At 45.0% G+C, this 24,182-nt stretch overlaps 1 protein-coding gene across 2 annotated transcripts in view; it reads left to right on the plus strand.

Moving 5' to 3' along the window:
- The first annotated feature begins 7,376 nt into the window (after window positions 1-7,376).
- The window catches only part of kif6 (kinesin family member 6), a 62,819-nt gene continuing 46,013 nt past the window's right edge, over window positions 7,377-24,182 (plus strand). For both annotated transcript variants that reach the window (XM_015969142.3, XM_054741938.2), the window contains exons 1-6: window positions 7,377-7,522; window positions 8,935-9,044; window positions 12,081-12,155; window positions 20,370-20,517; window positions 20,641-20,750; window positions 22,999-23,128. In XM_015969142.3, the coding sequence (XP_015824628.3) occupies window positions 7,463-7,522; window positions 8,935-9,044; window positions 12,081-12,155; window positions 20,370-20,517; window positions 20,641-20,750; window positions 22,999-23,128 (633 nt within the window). In that variant the 5' untranslated portion in view covers window positions 7,377-7,462. The remainder of the gene's footprint in view (window positions 7,523-8,934; window positions 9,045-12,080; window positions 12,156-20,369; window positions 20,518-20,640; window positions 20,751-22,998; window positions 23,129-24,182) is intronic.

Below are 24,182 nucleotides of genomic sequence, written 5' to 3' on the forward strand. Positions count from 1 at the left end.
ATCTCTCTCTATATATATATATGTGTGTGTGTATATATATATATATATATATATATATATATATATATATATATATATATATATATATATATGTATATACAGGAAGTCCTGGAACGGACTAGAATGGACTAACGATAATGGCCGCTGTCCTTATCACCAGTACAACAAACATGTCTAATACAACATATACTAGTTTGTTGTCAACCTAACATAAGAAGACAAAACAAATTCTCTAACTGATCAAAGTTCCTCTTTGTGGTATTTTATTTACTCATACGAACACTAAATACAACGTTGATCATCTTTTCCACCTTTTGTTTTCTCTTTGAGGTTTAGGCCATTGTGACTCTATAAGTCACCACATGTGTTAGTCTGTTCCAAGTTCTCCAACAGCCCGTCTGCCACTTGTATGTTGTTGGCGACTGTGGGCGCAGGAAGCTGTTGCTTCTAGCTTGTTCACATTTTAGGGCGCAGTAAAAAATAGGATGCATGCAGCCTTCCATGAGCAGGTCCTCGAACGCCCTGGCCCGTGCCACCACAGCTGTTACAGTCCCCATCTCTCTGGCTCAGAAAATGACTGGTGTTAAAACACAACCTTTCCCAGGCTGCCCAGATATAGCTGAACTCATGTTGTGTGTACAGATGTTCCATGTTCTCCATGCCTTTCCACCCGCGCGCACGCGCGCGTGTGTGTGTGTGTGTGTGTGTGTGTGTGTGTGTGTGTGTGTGTGTGTGTGTGTGTGTGTGTGTGTGTGTGTGTGTGTTTAGTTGGTTCATGTATGGTAGGGCTGATGGCTTGCAGCTATTCAAGGTGCAGTCTCATGGCAACATACGCTTGTCTCTAATCGTCTTTGTGATTAAAGGAGCATCTTGGCACTGTACCTCTAAGCTTCTGCGGCCCACTTTGGGCAGAGCTGAGGTAAGACACATACCCAAACGCAAATATCACCCAGTGGACTCAATCCAACCTCAACCTCAAAGCCACCGAGAGGCAACCACTTAACAGAAGCGTCGTCCTCTTGTACAGTCTGTAATAACGGCATGGGCAACTCAAACACTCGCAAGGAAGCCTTTTTGTGGGCTGATTAGCCAGAAGCTGGAGAAGGTGAAGTGTTTACCGCTTCTGTAACGCTATGTACTCATGAAGACATAAATAAATGCACTCAGAGATGCAGAAGAACACAAATACTCCCACGAGCTACCCCTGTGCTGCTTGTGTTTGGTTGTCATGGCACATTTGGCAAGAGTAAGCAGCGGCAAGCACTGAAAATGTCTGAAACACTTCTCTGGATTGAATGAATGCAGCTGTTTTTCTGTTTGTTTGTTTTTTACATAAGAAGTGAAGGAGGTGAAGAGAAACAAAAAGAAGAAAAGTAGTTTTCAGTTTAAAGGGTGATGTGATGCCATCACACCATTCCTTCACACCACACTTGATTGTGTTGGGAAAGCGGTGATTTTCCGGGTCATCCTGCAAACAAACTCCCAGCCACAACTCGAGCGGTTTGACCAGAGAGGACTGCTCGCTCTCCCAGACACCGAGCACACCTTTCTGATTGGCTGCCAGGCTTGAGCTTCCAAACAAAGGTGTCGAATGTTGGCAAAGGTCTCTGAAAAAACTGGTTTTCTACTTCACATGCTTTTGCCTTTGAGCATCAGCAAGTTATGAAACGTGCTCCTTTGGAGAAAGTGGCTTTATGTGTGTCTAAGGACGTTGTCTTCTTCTCTCCTTTCAAAGCCAACGAGGCAGGCATTTGTGTGTCTGCGTGCACGGACTTGTAAATCATCAGCACGGCAACAACACCAATGGGACAACATCTCATTGTCATTTGATCTGCCTGGGAATTTATCACAGGAAATTGGAAATACAAAAGTGAAAAACATAGCATCAGGATTGTGGGAAATTATTGATACAAGTTCTGGAAACTTCTTCAAGAGAAACTGGGCATACATGCATGTAAAGCTGTGTTTCATAGGAGCCGAGTGCAAAGACAAGAATCAAACTCAAGCGGTGGTCACTTTGGGACGAAACCACAACGATGCCAGCTTAAAGGGACTTTACGGAGTTTTGAATTTTTATGCTCGCGATCGCCCCCTCAGGCCAAAAGCATAACAGCAGCTTCAATAGTAGGCTCGTGCACGAGGCGCGTATGCTGTACGTGCACACTCCTTAACGAAAATAATAACAGCTGAGACAGTCCCGTGTGTGTGTGTGTGTGTGTGTGTGTGTGTGTGTGTGTGTGTGTGTGTGTGTGTGTGTGTGTGTGTGTGTGTGTGTGTGTGTGGCCCGGAGGACAGGAGAACATGCAGCTAATTAATTAAATAATGTGGTTCTGTACCTTTCTCTTCAGCACAGCGACAAAGGTTTATGATGGGTCAGTCCTCCTGCATGCTCAGATCATTCCCTTCCCTTGCTTGAAAAATTGTTCCAAAATGAAAGTTGAACCCACATCTTTTTTATCTGTGAATTCAATGCCGTTCGGCGAGTCTCAGATAAAAATTTGGACATCTTACTGTAAAAAAAAATACCATTAATGTAAAAAAGAAACTCTAAATAAACTTTGTTCACATCCAGAATCAAACCCAGGACTTCTGCACGAGAGTCAGACATCTTACTAGGTGAGCTAAAGCACCAGTAACGTTCTTAGCATCTGTAACATTTATATCGTTGATGACAGCTGAAACAACGTCAAACCAAAGAACGGTTCGGAGTGAAAATGGCTATTTTGTTGCTAATTAGCAGGAAATATCTAGAAGAAAGTTCTACAGAAAGTAGCTAAGGGTCCTCAGAAATGTAGCTAGCTTTGTCACTAGGCGTTAGGAACAGCGACAAAGTGGCACTGCCTCTCTCTCTGCTGCTAAAGCTACGGATAGCAAATGCTACGGGCGATGCCTGAGCGTGAACGCGCATGAAGCAGCCTGCTCGACCCGAGCATCTCTCTTTTTCTGTGATTTTACAGAAAAACAGGCAATCACAGTAAAAATGCCAGGGCTCATTCTACAGGACCAGGGCATTGCAGGAGAACGTATGAAGAAGACATTTATTATTTCTATACATGTTTTGGCTGTCACACTTCCATAATGCCCCTTTAAGCTCACGATAACACACAGACCAAAACAGGATATTAAAGAGGAGTTTACAGCTCCCTGAGAGGCCCGATCCAGCTTTGGGCCGGTGTTTACTGCACCACCTCTCTGTGAAGAAAACCGATTTCATTTTAGATGCTTTTGTAAGAAAGAGGCTGCTTCCTTCAGGGAACACCAGTTTCCACAGACTTGATATCATGTCAAGTCGTCTGTACACTCACACAAGCTCTCTGCTGAAAGGTGTTGTTCATTTGTCCTGATGATGAACCTCGTTATTCTTGAGACAAACGGGAGGCGGAACGGGTGTCTGGACGGCGTCGGTGACTCTGTCTGATGTCCTCTAAAGATATTGATAAAGATCACAAACAGATGGTTCAAAGGGAGAAAACGCTGCTGATATTGTCGGTGTGGTATTCGTGGATCTTTCTGGGCGGCTGCAGGATATTTCTGATTAGTGTTTTGTGCTCCAGATGAACAGCAGACCTCCAGTTGCTGCTAAAATTAGCCGCGTAAGCCGAGTCACTCCTTTGAAGCTGCCTCGCAGGTTTCAGGCTTCTGCAAACACAGCTTTTTGCTCTTTCATGCATGGCCCTGTAGCACCGGCTGGACAGCTGTGTGAGCCGGATGACTGACTGGTGGCGTTTGGTTCGTGTTTTTCACGTAAACAGTAAAACTCGTCTGTTGTGCAACACAGATTTTCCAAATGTTTATGGTTAGGGAATGCTCACTCGACTGTCTGATGGTATCGCATTTCAAAATTCTCATGAATGACCAAGCAATCGTCGCGTTTATCCAAGGAGTTTCACCATTTTTCTAAGCTATAGAAACAAATCTTCTATTCAGCAGGAACACAAACAAGAATCAACAACAATGAATGGGTGTTTGTGGTCCCACACGGCCTTCACTGGAATAAGTCGTTAGGACGATCTGACCCCATCACACTGACTCGTTCTTCTGTACCTCGAGGGTCACTGACTTGGCAGGCATGATGGGAATGGCGCACGTTCAGAGGGAAACTGGAAACATGATCAGAGCCGCAACCACCACCTTCCAAACACGAGGTATGTTGTTGCTGAATTCATCCGCTCTACGCCTCTTTCACAGAAAATAATCAGCTTTTTCACACATCCATTGTTCTTTATTACAGGAAGTGGAACGCAGATCCCGTTGGAAAATGTTGGGCAGTTTTCCAAAAGGAAACTATAATTGATTTCCCCTCAAAATGAGCACAAATAAGAAATATGTCCAAGTATTTGGTCAGCATTCGTCTGAGCATTTTAACAAATCTTTACATCAGTGAAGAATCTTTGATGATGAAAGTAAATGGAGACAAGTTTATGAATTATGAAACTAAAATTGTTGTGGATAAATCTACGTTCCCAAATGGATGAGGAGAAATTGGGCATGTGCGCTGGGGAAATGGTGAAAGGCTCCTTTAATGTAATGTTTTCTTGTTGATATGAGAGGTTTATCTTTGGAAACATAGGGTGTTGCTTTGGTTTTGTTTATATCTCTAAATACTCATAAACTCTTCCAATTCAAGGAAGGTGTGGTTGCTGCATTTTGCATGACTTCATTTAAAATGTGGGGAGTGCCTGCAGAGCAGAAAATACCTTTGTCAATACGAGTGAGTCACTGAACTGTGGTGACCTCTTGAACAAACAAGACTTTTCTTTAAAGTCACAATGTGTCGTTTTTACCATTAATCTATGGAAATATCCATCAAAATGTTGTACATGAATTAAAAATGCCCAGTTGTTGAAAAATATTGGTAGTTTTGTAACATATAAAGCCCTCTCTCTACTGCCCACTCCTTGTTCCCTCCTCTCCATGATTGATGTCAAGTTGTTGTTGTTGTTGTTGTTAGCCTCAAGGGCAACATGCCCATTATCACTTGTAAGCTGCTTTGGACAAAAGCGTCTGCTAAATACGTAAACATAAACACATAACCATAAAAATCAGGTCCAAAATACATGGAGCGGGTCTCATTCTCTGGGCGACGCCATATTGGATGCCTTGTTTCCTTCTATGGGAGCCCGTGAGGACAAAACACCTTTAAGGATTTGTAACAAATGGTTACAAAACGCTCAGCAATAATAAACATGTTGTATTACACGTTTATCTCTTCAATCGTTGCCAGTGATGAAAGGGAATCTGATGTTCTTGTCATTTTTGCTGGAGGTTGAGCTCCCAGGGATTTTTGACCCTAATGGCCTTCCGTTGGTAAGATCTTACTTGAACACAAAAATAATGCTTGCTTGCAATGATTTAGGTATCTACTGCCCCCTATCGCCTACACACTGTCACTTTAAGGAAAAATAAATGCATCACAAGGAACTATACACGTCTGCCTTACGTTTTTTCTTCTTATTTTAGCATTTTCCCTCCTAATTCTGATTACACACAGCTTGGTATTTTCACTTGGCTGAGCGACCTTTTTGCCTTTTTCTAATGAAAATTTCTACTCAGGTTTGTAATATAAAGCATTACATTTCTGGGTTTAAATGTCTCACCAAACCGTTAAAGTAGTGAGTTAAATTTAGAATACTGGAAGCAAATTTGTGACTAAATATATTTGTAGGAGCCAAATATGTTGTTTCCTTTTCTTTGGTCTCGATGTCTTAATTGATATGTGGGCGTGTCATTGTTACTGGTCGGAATAAAGGTAGTGATGTCATTGTTGGTGTCAGGCACTATTCCGGAAGGGCAAACAGGTTTTTGACCGCTGTGGCGTGAAGACGTTTGAATGGGAAAGTTAGCAATTACTCCTATCATTCACCTGGAATGCAATCAACATTAAACAAGCATTATCATAACAATTCCACGCTTAAGGCTGTTTTTTACGTAATTTAATCAGTCAACATCGGATCAACACAGAGCGTCAACCAGGTCCCGGTCTAGCAGCCTCAGAAGTTCGAGTACTGGACTTGACTTCTACATTTAGTCAAAAACCTGTTTGCCCTTCCGGAATAGTGCCTGACACCAACAATGACATCACTACCTTTATTCCGACCAGTAACAATGACACGCCCACATATCAATTAAGACATTGAGACCAAAGAAAAGGAAACAACATATTTGGCTCCTACAATATTTTCTTGTCTTTCTCTTTAATCACTTCCCCATTGTGTTAGCACTTGCTGATTTAATCAAATTAGAGATTGGTTTGTCAGTAATGGGTCCAATAAACACGTATTTGCACAAATATAATACGAGGATACTTGTATGGTATGGAAGCCCATTTCTACCACTCTGATGAAAACAGAAATCATGTGTCTCATAATTATGACTTAGTTATCACAGAAAGACAGTACCTACAATATGAACTTGTTTCTGAAATAGTTTCTTATTAGTTATGACAAAAAAAAAGCTAAATGCTAATTTTATACGCCCAACACAACCAATTTAGTATTTTGTTATGTTTTTACTGCCAGATATTAATATACTAACATATAAAACTGTCATCCCCTCCACCTTCCAGATACAAATCCTGGGATAGTCTTTGCCAGTGAGGACACACCAGACCCATCAAGAACATATTTGGTGTATCATTCAAATTTGGAAAGCTTTACGCTGTGCTGTGACTCGATTGGGCCTTAAAATGCAAACTCAGAAAGATGCAGCCCCTGAGATGAGTTATGTTTGTTTTCTCATCAGAGAGGCAGAAATGGGCGTCCATGGAAGCCTTTTAGTCTCCTCCCCTTCCAGTTGGCGCTTGGGTGCCCTGGATGAAAAAATTAAAAAAGAGCAGCGCTATAAAGGTGATTTTCTGGTCCGCTTTGCCTTACGCCCCCTGAATCACACGTGTTGAACATAAATTTAAATAATAAATAATTAGTGTGTTTTGACTATTTCTGTCCTGAGATTCGTTTGCTGGTAAAAAGTTGTAAAGACCCGACGAAAATACGCGCTTTCTTGGCATCAAAGTGTGTCTTTAACATTCTTGGACATCACATGTCAAATCCATGGCAAGAACTCCATAGACTCCCATTCATTTTTATTTTGGGAAGCAGGAGACCCATGGGCCGGAAGTAGATGGGCGTGACTTAGGCTACGAGGATATTTCTGCCGTTCTGCTGAAAATAATCTCCTATTTCATCATTATAACTTAGCTAACCCACAGTTATGAGCTGAGACATAAATATGGAGTACATGATTTTTCATCGGGGTGACACGATGTGGATTCCGTTTACTGCCTGCACCTAAACCATATTACTACACCGAGTAACCATCTTCAGCTTAATAGACCATCTTTGAGGAGGGCGCCGTCACCTAGCAACCAGGTACAACAAACCTCGGCCAGCTAGCTCGGCGCAGACGTTAATTAGCCTAGAAGCTAACGCGAAGACCGACTGAAAAGTTAATTTTTAGACGAAAAATGGTGAAACACACGATACAGATATTCGGTCGCATTAAACCCACAGACAAAACTCTAGCGGTAAGTGGGGAATTAGCGATATTTAGTTCCACCCATGGACTAAAAAAAGGAAAATAACATGATGGAGTTTATTTAGCAAAAAGGCTACTCAGAACAATTTACTTCATTTATTGTTATTTTAACGTTTAGAAATTTTAGAGCATTTCAATTTAAAAGAAAAATAACAGGGTTAAGCTTCTCAAAGCACCTAATTTCGCCCTCAGCAGACAACTTTATTACTGAAAACAGATTTTGCAATTCTTACCTGTCACTTCTAACTTTAATCACGTGGCTCTCTTCCATGAAACGTGTGTATAAATCACTCAGGTGAGTAAGTATTTACAAAAGACTTCCAGGGCCTTTGGAGCAGGCACACCCGAAAGAATGTCGTGTTTTAGATAGTTTTCTTGTTATAACTTGTCATTTTATTTATGTTTTACTTTGAAAACAAGTCTACTGCCATACACTATCTTCAGTTTTGCCCATTTAGCTTCTCTTTCGAATTGCATTTCACACACGTGCGCACACACACACACACACGTGTGTGATATAAAATTACTATATGTGCTATTTTTATCTTTATATACATATAAATTTCTCACCTGAAGCAACTCTGGAAATGCGTTTTCATCTCACCGAATCATTTCTTAAAACCGTATGGAAAGAATCCTGTAACTGCTTCTGTGGCGTTTAGTGTTACTTGACAATAACCATTGCAATAAAATGAGCACAATTCCCTCCTTGGGGCATTTAAAGGTTTGGCACACGTCTGTGGAACAAACAAAAACCATGTGATGGTCAACACAGCAAACAGGGTGACAGTGGAAAACCAGTCTAATCATTTAGGTCTCATCTTTTATTCCTGCAGCCCTGGGGACCTATAATTACATCAGTGTCCATTGGAAACATATGCCAGGACATATGTGGATGCTCAAAAGCAGAGGGGGGTGTTTAGTCTGCTTCAGCTAACCTCACTTTAAATGTCCTCTGGTGCTAGAGTTCATTCGATATCAGTTTGATGTTCTACAATTCCCCTGGCCTCCCCTGAGGTCTGGCTTTGCTTTGAATCTACAGAGCTCTGTGTGCTGATCTTGATTGCATCTTCAGCTCTATTGCTTTCCACATGATATGTGCTCCATAAACTCCATCTTTTCATTTTCTCAGGGCTTTGCAGCACCCAAACCACAAGTGTCCAAACCTATGTTTTAAACCTGACATGATGCATTGACTTTGTCCATGTTAGGGTCAGGCTGCATGTATATCTCCACACACAGTAAGGAGAAAATATATAGTAGAGCACTCTTTCAACGCTGGACTTGGATGTTTATTTGTGCACTTGTCCCTAAATACTATTTCATGGTAAATGTTCTGCTACTAGTTTCCAGCTTTGCCTGCTGTCCTTCAGAGTTTTCTGCTGCCTCTGTCTCCTTCAGGTGTACTCTTTTGACAATCATGAGAAGACAGGTGCTTCTCTGCAGTTTGTGGTACCTCGTGACCTGGCGGATGGCTTTGTTAACAACAAGAGGGAGAGCTACAGGTTCAGGTAGATTCTCCACTGAATGTATGTTACAAAAATCTATTTTCCTTTGCTTATTTTTAAAAAAAAATTTCTTTTTTTAATTAATTTTTTTATTTCTTTATTTAAAGAGAGGACAATGCACATTAATGAACAGCAATACAACTGTAAATATACCAGATTGTAGCCTTGGGCTAATTTCCATCTGCAGTCCTCTGGCAGGTTAATGTTAAAAGAGATAAAACAGACAACAATGTACATAAAAAAACAGTTGGGAACATATTTTACGAAAAGACAACAGTAAAAACAAATAAAAGTATCATCTATGATTGCATCTTTGAGTTTCCTGTAGCCACAGTTTCAGTTGTCTTTTGAAAGTAACAAAACTTGAGCTTTCTTACTAAGTGAATGGAGCAGAGTTTGAAGTTGTGTGTGTAACGGCGAGGATAACTGTAACGCTCTGGAACTGCGCTGCTCTGGGTGGCTGCATGTTGGAGTAGCTCTGTTGTAAGCTTTGCCTTTTTTGGACATTTTTTCTTCTCGTTTCTCAAGAAAAACAGTAGTTTTTGGACACTTTACTTTTCCGTTTCTGGTGCTGTGAAGCTTAGAGGATTTTTACTGCTATTTTTTCACTTTTTGAGCATTTGTTATGATGCGTAACCATGGCAACACTTTAATAATCAATTTCCCTCTGGGATTTATAAAGTATTTTTTGAATTGAATTACTTTGTGAAGTCTTTAAATCTTGGTAATAGAAGCTAAAGTAAAAAAAAGATGTATCTATTTATTCATCTGATGTGTTTTTGTTATAGAGTAGAAATCTTAATTACTTCAATTCAATTAAAAAATACCTTATTAATCCCAGAGGGAAATTTATTGCTGTAGTAGCTCAGAATAATAATAATAATCAAGTCATCAAAGAGTTGTTGTATATTACAATGGCTGTTGGCAGGAAGGATCTCCAGTAGCGGTCAGTGTTGCAGCCAAACTGAAGAAGCTTCTGACTGAAGACACTCTTCCGTTGTCGGACAGTCTTGTGAAGAGAACGCTCAGGGTTGTCCATCGTTGTCTTGATTCTCTGGAGAATCCTTCTTTGCATCATCTCCTCCAGCGGTTCCCAAACTGCTGAAACTCTGGCTGAGTCCTTGAAAGGGCTTGGAGTTCCTCCATCTTGTTGGCCAGTGATCTCACATCGCCCGTTATGATCGATGGAAGAGATGGTTTGAATTTCCTCTTTCTCTGTCTCCGTTTTGCTCCCGCTCTGCACCCACGCTTCTTGCGTTTGAGCTCATTTGGGATTTGTGGCTTCAGTTGAGATTATTTCAGCCTTTCCAATGTTAATCAGCTGCTCCCGATTGTAAACCAGCTTGTTGCCATGGTTACACATCATAACAAATGCTCAAAAAGTGAAAAAAAGCTAAAAAATAGCAGTAAAAATCCTCCAAGCTTCACAGCACCAGAAACAGAAAAGTAAAGTGTCCAAAAAAATACTGTTTTTCTTGAGAAACTAGAAGAAAAAATGCCCAAGAAAAGGCAAAACTTACATATAGTCAACAGAGCTACTCCAACATGCAGCCACCCAGAGCAGCGCAGTTCCGGAGTAAAGAGCAAGGCACCCCCAAATCTACTTTTTTTTCCTGATTAACTTTATAAATGTGTGTCTAATCGTGCTGCAGACACGTGTAGTCACGAACAGAACTCAAGACCCGTAATCTTTTATTTATTGTGGAGTTACCAGGTGGGCGAGGCTGGAGACAGAGAAGGAGAGGAGGCGAGGGTCAAAACCAGATAGATCCACGTATGCTACAATAAGCAGGCAGGAGGCAGAATCCAGAGAATGGGCTGAGGTAGAGAATCCCGGTAGTCAGAGGCAGAGAAAACAATCCAGGCAGGGAGCAGGCACTTGGGTTGGTCAAGGAACAGAAACAAGGTCAGGATCTATGGTACAGGCAGAGGTTGGAGTGCTGGAGAATTTACTGGCAAATGTTTTCAAAAATCTGGCAGAGACTGGATAGAAGGATGGTTCTTTTATAGCAGAGGAAGCAGGTGTGTGAGATGAGCTGAGGAGTCAGGAGCAGGTGAAGTGGATGAAGCTGATTACAGGAACAGGTGAGATGAATGGAGTTGAAGGTGGTTGCCAGGGAAACAGGGCTTGTCAGGAGCTTGGTGAGGGGACCAGGTGAGCTGAATGAAGGCTGAAAAATGAGGAAGCAGAGGAGGGTGAAGGATGGGAGTCATGACACGTGTTGCCAATAGTTTTGCACTTTAGTGCATTTTAGTTAAAATTTAAATTTTCTGCCTAAAACTGTCAGTGTTGTGCCGTTGTCAGGTAAAAACTCAGCACTGCATTTGAATTTAAATCTGCCATCGCTATTGGCTAAGAGGTACCCTAGAACATTAGCTGGTACCATATGATGTCACAATGTCGTTGTGAGCCTGTGTGTGTGTGTATTTGTTAGCGGCTCTGCCCTGTCGGTCTGCTAGGCAGCAGCATTTGTTGCATTTTTCAGTGGGAGTGGATTAATAATCTGGCAGGGGTGACTTGCTCTTTAAAGGCGTTTCCCCCTCTGCACCTAAAGACATTACTGTATGAAGCTCCAGTAAATGAAGACAGAGCTCAGTTGACCTCTTGCTGTTATATTTGACCTTTTCCCTTGAATAGTGCGTCTCCGAGTCCTGTGGATGGAGAGCCAGAACATCTGCTTACTGCTCGTAATGAGGGCTGCAGCCTCATACGCTCTGGGTCACGCTTCCAAGCTCCGAATTCACAGAAAGTCAGCAGGCAGTGGTCGCCTCTGGAAACCACACAGTGTAATAATAGCGTGTGGAGGTTCCCCGGTGCCCTTATAGCAATAAAATTTCCACATTTAACAACTTTCCTCGGGTGGATTCTGCTCACATCTCGCCCATCTTTGTGTGGTTCAAACACGATGAGTTCAAACAACACGTGAAACCTTCAGCTCTCTTCTTCCTTTAGAGAAGTTCAACAACTTTCAGCTTTGCCTTCATTTTAATTAGTTTTCTATTCTTCTGTCTCTAAATATGTTTCTTTGTATTTTCCAGGTTTCAAAGGGTTTTTGACCAACATGCCAAACAAGAAGATATTTTCGAACACATCGCCAAACCCGTTGTAGAAAGGTAATCCTCTGGTTTTTAAACGTTCCTGATACATCCCAGTAGTTTTGAACTAAGAGCACAAATCTTAAAGTACGCTCAGCAACTTTTCTGTCCCCCCACGCCGAAGTCGGGCCACACAAGCTTCAGCCAGCCTCGTTGACAGGAAGTCAGTAAAGCTCAGCTTTCTTTAAGATGGAAATGGAGGGTGTCTGTGATGTTTGGCACGTTTGAAGTGCTTAAACCACTAAGTGGACAGAGCTGGCAGGCATGATGGCACAGTGAGCCATTATGAGAGCGGGAATATTTTTAGGCTGCAGCACAGAACTCTATATTGTACGTGTGTGCTTACCGTACAAACCTTTGATTCAACCTGATTCTAGGTCGCCTTAAACATTTTCAAGATTTTCAATAAAAAATGATCAGCCGACAGAATGAAAACAGGTGTGTGATGCATGTTGAGCTAGCTCTACTAGGATTTCCTTCTTCAGCTCTAGTCAGCCATCTTTGTTAGCTTTTTCGTGTTTTTATAATGCTCCTGTTTAGTTCTGGGTTGTTTTTTTTGTGGACAGCTGGATTTGATTTTGATTTCACCTCACCTGCCCTTCATCCTTCACAGCTGTATTTAAGCTCCCGTCGTCCATAATGCACGGTTCTTCTTTACTCATTCTATGACACTTTGTTACTCAAGTCTGATTTTCTGACGCGTTTCTGTTCATGTGACAGAACCTCCATATAACAATAACATGTCAGAGTAACAACAATATAAATGAAACCTTTTTCTTCTTTATAAATGATGTCAAACCCTTCCTGTGTGTGAGCGTTTGGTGTGCCGGACAAAAAGCCGCCAACGAGAGAATTTCCTGTGATCGAATGTTGGTCTTGTTGTCCTGTAAACACGGTTCTTCCTCTGCTTCTCCTCACCAAACGTTGCCCTTGCCAGCCAGTTTTCCTCTCTCATCATCTCGGCATTCCTCTCAGTCGTTTTAGTCACAATGGGACCTATTTGTGGAATCCCACAAGTGCGCTGGATTATTTTAGCTATTAGGGGTATATAAACAACACCCGGAGATGTCTGGAATGACTGACTAAGGACTTGGATGTGTCTGACCTGACTCACTGATTGGTTCACTGATTTGGTATTAGGTTGCCCTCCCAACCGTCGCTCTGTTGAAGCAGATGGTATACATCAGATTGACGGCTGGAGCCGGACCTCTGACATGTCTTTTCATATCAGTTTGAACTTCTTTCAGTCTCAGATATGAGTTTGATGTCTGCAGTCTCCAGGACACTAGCCCCTCTGTCTAGCCAAGACCCGTCTGTCTAACCAGTCAGGCATTTCTTAGTCCGCTGTGAGTCCTGAACATTTAAATCACACTTCAGTAGCTAAAGCACGAACCCCTGGAGTAAATGATTGTGGACGGATGCTTTAATAAACACTTGTGGGATTAATCCAAGGCCGTTTCCAGAAGGAGCGTGTGACTATTTGTTTCCAGAGGGACGTAAATGACTTACAGCAATAAAAAAGCCACAGGATGAACTGAGAGAAACATGTTGTCATAGAGGATGTTTTAAAGTGTTCTTTCTTTTCGACTGAAGTTGTCGAGTTAGCCAGTTACAACATTTAAAGTGGAGTACTTTCTATCTTGTTTTTTGTCTGCACTTTGTTTTATTTTGTACGAACACAGACATTATCAGTCTGGTAAATGAAACGTTAGACTTGTCCTGGCCATGGACTTGGAAGGAGTCTCGACTTGAGTCACATTTAAGGGACTTGGGACTGGACCTGAGGAGCATTGCAGGTGACTTGAACTCCCAAAGTTTTAAAGTTAAGACTTAAACCCAGACCAAGTTGAAGTCCGGACCATGCCACCTTTTGGCGTATAGCCAGAGGGTTTCCACAGGTAGCAGGTTTAGTTTGAGCCATTTTATAGATTTTTCACTAAAGTCAGGAAAACGCTGCCACAGATGTTCAACATGCAGAAAGACAAACATGGCACAATTCAATGTTCTCATGCAAGTGACAAAATCATCCCCAACATCCCTAACACCCCCAACATCCCTAACACCCCCAACACCCCCAACATCCCCAACATCCCTAACATCCCTAACACCCCCAACATCCCCAACACCCCCAACACCCCCAACATCCCCAACACGCCCAACATCCCTAACACCCCCAACACCCCCAACATCCCTAACACCCCCAACACCCCCAACATCCCCAACACCCCCAACATCCCCAACATCCCTAACATCCCCAACATCCCTAACACCCCCAACACCCCCAACATCCCCAACACCCCCAACACCCCCAACATCCCCAACATCCCCAACACCCCCAACATCCCCAACATCCCTAACATCCCCAACACCCCCAACATCCCCAACACCCCCAACACCCCCAACATCCCCAACACCCCCAACATCCCCAACATCCCTAACATCCCCAACATCCCTAACACCCCCAACATCCCTAACATCCCTAACATCCCCAACACCCCCAACACCCCCAACACCCCCAACATCCCTAACATCCCCAACACCCCCAACACCCCCAACATCCCCAACATCCCCATCATCCCCATCATCCCCATCATCCCCAACATCCCCATCATCCCCAACATCCCCAACATCCCCAACACCCCCAACACCCCCAACATCCCCAACACCCCCAACATCCCCATCATCCCCAACATCCCCAACATCCCCAACACCCCCAACATCCCCAACATCCCTAACACCCCCAACATCCCCAACATCCCCAACATCCCCAACATCCCCAACACCCCCAACATCCCCAACATCCCTAACACCCCCAACATCCCCAACATCCCCAACACCCCCAACATCCCTAACATCCCCAACACCCCCAACATCCCCAACATCCCTAACACCCCCAACATCCCCAACATCCCCAACACCCCCAACATCCCTAACATCCCCAACACCCCCAACATCCCCAACATCCCTAACACCCCCAACATCCCTAACATCCCCAACACCCCCAACATCCCCAACATCCCTAACACCCCCAACATCCCCAACACCCCCAACATCCCCAACACCCCCAACATCCCCAACACCCCCAACATCCCCAACATCCCTAACACCCCCAACATCCCCAACACCCCCAACATCCCCAACATCCCCAACACCCCCAACATCCCCAACATCCCTAACACCCCCAACATCCCTAACATCCCCAACACCCCCAACATCCCCAACATCCCTAACACCCCCAACATCCCCAACACCCCCAACATCCCCAACATCCCTAACATCCCCAACACCCCCAACATCTCCAACATCCCCAACACCCCCAACATCTCCAACATCCCTAACACCCCCAACATCCCCAACACCCCCAACATCCCCAACATCCCTAACATCCCCAACACCCCCAACATCCCCAACATCCCTAACACCCCCAACACCCCCAACACCCCCAACATCCCCAACATCCCTAACATCCCCAACACCCCCAACATCTCCAACATCCCTAACACCCCCAACATCCCCAACACCCCCAACATCCCCAACATCCCTAACATCCCCAACACCCCCAACATCCCCAACATCCCTAACACCCCCAACACCCCCAACACCCCCAACACCCCCAACACCCCCAACATCCCTAACATCCCCAACACCCCCAACATCCCCAACATCCCTAACATCCCCAACACCCCCAACACCCCCAACATCCCCAACATCCCCAACACCCCCAACATCCCCAACACCCCCAACACCCCCAACATCCCCAACATCCCCAACATCCCCAACACCCCCAACATCCCCATCATCCCCAACACCCCCAACATCCCCAACACCCCCAACATCCCCAACATCCCCAACATCCCCAACACCCCCAACACCCCCAACATCCCCAACATCCCCAACACCCCCAACATCCCCAACATCCCCAACACCCCCAACATCCCCAACATCCCCAACATCCCCAACATCCCCAACATCCCTAACATCCCCAACACCCCCAACATCCCCAACACCCCCAACACCCCCAACATCCCCAACACCCCCAACATCCCTAACATCCCCAAAATCCCCAACATCCCTAACATCCCCAACATCCCCAACATCCCTAACATCCCCAACATCCCCAACATCCCCAACACCCCCAACATCCCCAACACCCCCAACACCCCTAACATCCCCAACACCCCCAACATCCCCAACATCCCTAACACCCCCAACATCCCTAACATCCCCAACACCCCCAACATCCCCAACATCCCTAACACCCCCAACATCCCCAACACCCCCAACATCCCCAACATCCCCAACACCCCCAACATCTCCAACATCCCTAACACCCCCAACATCCCCAACACCCCCAACATCCCCAACATCCCTAACATCCCCAACACCCCCAACATCCCCAACATCCCTAACACCCCCAACACCCCCAACACCCCCAACATCCCCAACATCCCTAACATCCCCAACACCCCCAACATCTCCAACATCCCTAACACCCCCAACATCCCCAACACCCCCAACATCCCCAACACCCCCAACATCCCCAACATCCCTAACACCCCCAACACCCCCAACATCCCCAACACCCCCAACACCCCCAACATCCCTAACATCCCCAACACCCCCAACATCCCCAACATCCCTAACATCCCCAACACCCCCAACACCCCCAACACCCCCAACATCCCCAACATCCCCAACACCCCCAACATCCCCAACACCCCCAACACCCCCAACATCCCCAACATCCCCAACATCCCCAACACCCCCAACATCCCCAACACCCCCAACACCCCCAACATCCCCAACATCCCCAACATCCCCAACACCCCCAACACCCCCAACATCCCCAACATCCCCAACACCCCCAACACCCCCAACATCCCCAACACCCCCAACATCCCCAACATCCCCAACATCCCCAACATCCCCAACATCCCTAACATCCCCAACACCCCCAACATCCCCAACACCCCCAACACCCCCAACATCCCCAACACCCCCAACATCCCTAACATCCCCAAAATCCCCAACATCCCTAACATCCCCAACATCCCCAACATCCCTAACATCCCCAACATCCCCAACATCCCCAACACCCCCAACATCCCCAACACCCCCAACACCCCTAACATCCCCAACACCCCCAACATCCCTAACACCCCCAACACCCCCAACATCCCCAACATCCCCAACATCCCCAACATCCCTAACATCCCTAACATCCCCAACATCCCCAACATCCCCAACATCCCCAACATCCCCCAACATCCCCAACATCCCCAACACCCCCAACATCCCCAACACCCCCAACACCCCTAACACCCCCAACACCCCCAACATCCCTAACACCCCCAACACCCCCAACACCCCCAACATCCCCAACACCCCCAACATCCCCAACACCCCCAACATCCCCAACATCCCCAACACCCCCAACATCCCCAACACCCCCAACACCCCTAACATCCCCAACACCCCCAACATCCCTAACACCCCCAACACCCCCAACATCCCTAACACCCCCAACACCCCCAACATCCCCAACATCCCCAACACCCCCAACATCCCCAACACCCCCAACACCCCTAACATCCCCAACACCCCCAACATCCCTAACACCCCCAACATCCCTAACATCCCCAACACCCCCAACATCCCCAACATCCCTAACACCCCCAACACCCCCAACATCCCCAACATCCCCAACACCCCCAACATCCCCAACACCCCCAACACCCCTAACATCCCCAACACCCCCAACATCCCCAACACCCCCAACATCCCTAACACCCCCAACACCCCCAACATCCCTAACACCCCCAACACCCCCAACACCCCCAACACCCCCAACACCCCCAACATCCCCAACACCCCCAACATCCCCAACACCCCCAACATCCCCAACATCCCCAACACCCCCAACATCCCCAACACCCCCAACACCCCCAACACCCCTAACATCCCCAACATCCCTAACACCCCCAACACCCCCAACACCCCCAACATCCCCAACATCCCCAACATCCCCAACATCCCCAACATCCCCAACATCCCCAACATCCCTAACATCCCCAACACCCCCAACATCCCCAACACCCCTAACATCCCCAACACCCCCAACATCCCCAACACCCCCAACACCCCCAACATCCCTAACACCCCCAACACCCCCAACATCCCCAACATCCCCAACACCCCCAACATCCCCAACACCCCCAACACCCCTAACATCCCCAACACCCCCAACATCCCTAACACCCCCAACATCCCCAACATCCCCAACATCCCTAACACCCCCAACATCCCCAACACCCCCAACATCCCCAACACCCCCAACATCCCCAACACCCCCAACATCCCCAACACCCCCAACACCCCCAACATCCCCAACACCCCTAACATCCCCAAAATCCCCAACACCCCCAACATCCCCAACATCCCCAACACCCCCAACATCCTGAACATCGTGACACCCGCTTTTCAAGCACAACCTCTCTGTGGTTACAGTAAGAAACACATTTCAGACAGAACGTTTTTTGTAGAGATTGTTTAGTTTAGAGATATCTCAGGTTTGATTGAACATTCTAGCTGTGCATTTTTTCCTTATTTTTTATTTTTTGGGTTACGTTCATCAAAGTTGGCAAATTTCACATTTTAGCCCGACTCCTGGGTCACAGCTTGCACACTGTGGTGTAACAGAAACCAGCCATTTCATCTCCTGCACAGTAGTTTAAAAACAAGCCAGCATTCATAGCTGCAGGAGAGGAAGAGCCAGCGTAATGATACTGGTCTGGCAGAACTATCTCCTCTATCTGCATTGTAATCCCACGTCAGAATATGAAATCTGCAGCCAAGGTTCTAGCAAGAGCAGGGTTCTGTTCAGTCTCCAGGAAAACTGAGGTGTAAACAGGAACAAGCATTGGGAAACGCCCGAGCCTCGGTGGCAGGACCCAGCAGGCCGCATCATTAGGACTGACATTAGTCTAAACACCGAGCCTACGTCTCTTCCCCCCTACTGCCAATCACCGCCATGACTCACGCTACTGAATGGATGCCTAATGGTCTTTCAAGACGCTCTACCCAACCAGCTTTCTCCTGAATGAGTTTTTATATAAACAGACTGCTCTCGTGCAAGTTGTGAGGTTATAACGTACACTGGAAAGGAAACCCTCTCACTGCCCGAGTCATCAGAAGTGAGTTTATCACATTTGTCTAAAATTGGTCTTACAAAAACGTAATTTACAAATATTTAGTCTGGTGAGACAGTCAGAGAGCACAAAGTTTATTAATACCTGTGATCTGAGCTCTGAAGCCACTCTTCCATTTCTCCGTGGGTTATTTCCAAAACCAGAAAACTGTCATTTCTTAAAAATACTTAAATATCATGTCTCAGAGACGCTCCGCCATGTTGTATTATTACTGGTTTCCATGGCTGTGTGCACATGCAGCAGGACAGCGTTGTGCCAAACCAAAATTCACCAGACCCTGCCTAGTCGGGAGGGTTTGGGCTCTTCCTGTCATTCATGCTCTGAGGCATTCCTCCCTCACCAGCAGATGTCTGCCGCCACGGCAGCTAAGTCTGAATTCACTCCTTCACAGTGGATTTCAAGTGTCAGTTTTAATTCAGTTCATTTCAATTCAAGTTTATTTATAAAGCGCCAAATCACGACAAGAGTCGTCTCAAGGATCTTCAACATCCCAATACAGGTCAGGTCATTAAGCCAATCAGTAACAAGTTTCCTATATAAGGAACCCAGCAGGCTGCATCGAGTCACTGACTAGTGTCAGAGTCTTTACAGCAATCCTCATACTAAGCAAGCATGCAGCGACAGTGGAGAGGAAAACTCCCTTTTAACAGGAAGAAACCTCCAGAGAATCCCGGCTCAGTATAAGCAGCCATCCTCCACGACTCTCACACACACACACACACACACACACACGCACGCACGCACGCACACACACACACACACACACACACACACACTTATGGTGAGAGATAAGCTTTATTGTATGTATCCTAGTGAATCCATAATTAAATCGACACTCAGACGGTTTCAGAAGTCTGAATGTTGATTTCACATGCAGCAGACGACGCAGAGCTCCAAGAATTCACACACAAGTTGACACCTTTTACACCTCATGTTTGTGTCATGAAAGGTCGGTCACAGCTGACCAGTAGTTGATGTATTTACTGAATGGAATCAAGCAGCTTTTCTCATTGCTGTCCTGTAGTGTGCTGGCTGGGTACAATGGCACCATATTTGCTTACGGCCAGACGGGCAGCGGGAAGACCTTCACCATCTCAGGAGGCGCCGAGCGTTACTGCGACCGTGGCATAATTCCTCGCAGCCTGTCCTACCTGTACCAACGCTTCGGCCAGGTCAGCGGATGTCCGTCTGCTTTCTGCTAAAGTTTTGTTAAGCAAAGTGCAAACTTGTAATGAAGAAGCATGAAAACGGGAACATTTGTATCCATTTTTAGATGGATTACTTTTGCTTCACAGGACAGCAACATAGTTTATACCACACACATCTCGTACCTGGAGATCTACAACGAGGTGGGATATGACCTTCTGGATTCCCGACACGAGGCTTCTCGACTGGAGGACCTGCCGTCAGTAAAAACCAAATGACACTAATGCGCTTCTGAATGATTCAAACACCTTTAATTCCCTTCTTCTCCTTAACTTTTGGATTTGAGCCTGGATTTATTGCTGAACACTTACTTCTGAACTGTTTGCTAAACTGTGCTGCTGTTTGGTCTTTGTTTTTGTCTATAATTCTCAGTAACTACAAACCTTTTGTGGAGAAGAACTTTTGGGCATGTTTTTCCCACTTTCTTCGTCTTTTTTACACTCACTGTTCATATTGAAGCAGGACTTCCAGGCACAATCACACTTTTGAAGGTTGTCCTTTTGCAAGCACCCAACTCCAGCTTTGAATACTCACAAATGACCGCTGTCTGTAAGTAGACGGCGTCCGTTGTTCACCATGCTGCGGCCACGTTTGCTGATTCAATAAGAAGCTATGGCACTGCCGGGCTCTCATCCCGTCTCTGTAGCATCCCTCTACCCTTTAACTTATACTTTAAAATTTCATCCATCCATCTGTTTTTATCATGCAGTCAGTTTTCCATTGTCTGATTTCCTGAAAACCTGTAATTACCTACTTTCTTGCTGTGTTTCTACCCTTTTTGGTGAAAGAACAATAATCGGATTATATTTAGGGTTGGCGTGGCTGTTTATGGAAACTACCATTCCAGAACACAGATCTTAATCATGATAAGATTATTATTGTTTTATCAGACCACCTCAATTATCCGCACATGTTGAGATAATTATCTGCACGTGTTCTCTAGTCATTTTTCCCTTTTTGACTTGTCAGTCAAACAGCCGTGCTCTCACATGACTTGATGGAAACGATGTGGTGAGATTGCATTCAAGCCCATCTGTTAAAAGATTTGCGTTTGTGGGTGAGACACAATCACCTGTTTGTTTTTACAGCCAAGTCATGTCTATTAAAGCGATATGAGCTCCAAAAAGACTAATCACATGTCAGATTGCACTGCTGCTCATGGTAACAGTGGTTCGTTTGGCTTCAGTGCGGAGTAATGCCAAGGTGGTTTAAGGTAAACAGGTTGTATAAAAACATAACTGACATAGTTTTATTTTCATGTCGCTGGTAGTTTAAATGTTCAGGCTCATGCAAAACAACATAGGACGAGGTTTAAAAATGTATTCAAGTGTCAGTCACCCCCTGAGTCTTACTCCACCTCACTTCCTGTTTGAAAAATGAGCCTAATGGAGGTGTCGCCTGCAGACAGAGCCTCTTTGAGGCAGTTACCAGACCCCCCGTTCTCTCTCTGAGTTTCTCCATCTGAGACATGACGCGCAGGAGCTCGTCACCTGCCGACAGCAGGCTGCTGTCTTTTCCGTGGACTGCATCTTGCCGGTCATTATCACGTGACAGCGACTAGTCGATGACAGGCATAACAAGTCACTATAGTGAAGTTGACTAGTTCATACAACCCCTGCTACTGCTCCCCAGAGTGTTCTGCAGCATAATCAGCACGTTCTCTTTGAACTTGATATCAAATTTTCGCCTCCTCTTCGTCTCCGCACGGTTAAAGTTACCCTCGCGGTCTATCACTGGCAAATCCAAAGTGAGACGGATGACACAAACCCCCCCGTGGTACTTGCTTGTTACCACATTCCACCTGGCCACAATAAAAAACCGGCCATTATTCACCTCCGCCGACTCCGACACCGGCCAAAATGTGATACCCGGCTGTTAATTGAATACAGGCTAATATTAGAGGATTTACGGTATTTAAATGGAATATCACTTCTTATTGACCATTTAATTTAATATGTAGCGATATTCTCACCGCAACGAGGGCTAATAGGACTTCCGGATGTGCGTGGGGGAAATCCACAGCGAACACCCCCACCCCGGTCCAGGTGGAGTGGAGCCGATGTAAGGGCCATTAGTCATTTTTAGCTGACTTTTAAAAAAATTAAACATGATGCACTAAAATGCCAAAATAATGACTACACCTGTGTAAAACACCATTTGACACTCATTTATAGTTTATCAGCAGCAGAGGTGATTTAGGTGCTACTGGCTCCTTAAGTTCAACAATCTGATGAGAAGCCTGAATGTGTGCCAAAGTGACCGGTTGGGTTTGAAAATGAAATACCATTTAATAAATATATACAACTAGTGCTGTCAGTTTCATGCTGCCATGTAAAAGATTCTCTTCATTACTACATGTATTTCTGAAAAATAGTACAATGACTCCTGAATATTCTCATTTGTACGACTATCTCTTCAACACTATCCCTTTTATTGTTTTGTTTCAGAAAAGTTATGATCATGGAGGATCCTGAGCAGAACATCCACCTCAGAAACCTTTCTATGCAACAGTCGGCAAATGAAGAGGAGGCTCTGAATCTACTCTTCCTGGGTGACACCAATCGTATGATTGCTGAAGTAAGAAAATGCCCACAAACACTTTGCTGTGTTCTCCATCAGTATTGGATGCACAGAACAAAATTACCCCTGACCACTTCCAGGGTTAAGTGGTGTAAAGGGTCGTTTTAGTCCCAGAAATACAGCATTTTAAAAGCCCCTCTAAAATTTTATTTCGGTCCCTTACGGGCTTTTTTAACATTTCTTTTTTATTCTGTAAAACTAAACATTTTCTCTGTAATTTCTCTTTGTGTTGTGGTTTTCACTTGTTCAGATTCCCCACACCGATGGGATGTGTGGGTCAGCGAGAGGTTTTGGTGCAAAGAGCTGATCTTTACTCCTACTGCCAGTGTATGTGTAAATAAGAGTCAGTTAAAGGGTACTTGATGACAAGGTTTCAGGCTTGCTTTTCATTTTATTTTGAAGTCCATTTTTTGATGTGGTTGGGAGTCTTCCATCAAACAAACCAGTGCAAATAAATATGGTAGTTGTGGGGTAAGTTAGGATTTTTCTCAGTTCAGTAGGATTAGGGTTAGAAAGTATTTAAGAAGTACAGTGTGAGTAAAACTTCAACCAAGTAATACACATTACACACTGAAAGTAACAGTGTTGCGTAGGGTTAGGGCAAGCCCCCACGATGCGGGTGAAAAATTAAGGCCAATGGCGAAGTGAAAAAAGTTGCAGTTCCACCCTCATCCACTAGGGGCTGGTGTCAGAAGCGAGCAAATCCTCATTGACTCCCATGTTAAAAATACCAATTTCACAGCAACATGTGAAATAAACATGTTTACATCCTGGTACCAGAACATGTTTTTGGTTTAAATGATCTAGTTTACACTCATGACAACTCTGAGGGGGGTGAATGTTTTTCACTCTTCTGTTTAAGTGTATTAAAAGCCTAAAATTCTGTATAATTAATGAGCATCAGACCCACGTGACCACAGAGCTAGCTCCGTGGAAAGGCGTCAGTAGAGCCTCGGTCTGGCCTGGAAACTGCTCCGGGATTTTGAGTCTCTGTGTTTGTGTATTCTTGTTTGGATATTTTTTGTGCAATTGTTGGACAAAATGACTTGCT

This window comes from Nothobranchius furzeri, chromosome 18 (genome assembly GCF_043380555.1).
Source record: "Nothobranchius furzeri strain GRZ-AD chromosome 18, NfurGRZ-RIMD1, whole genome shotgun sequence".
Lineage (NCBI taxonomy): Eukaryota > Metazoa > Chordata > Actinopteri > Cyprinodontiformes > Nothobranchiidae > Nothobranchius > Nothobranchius furzeri.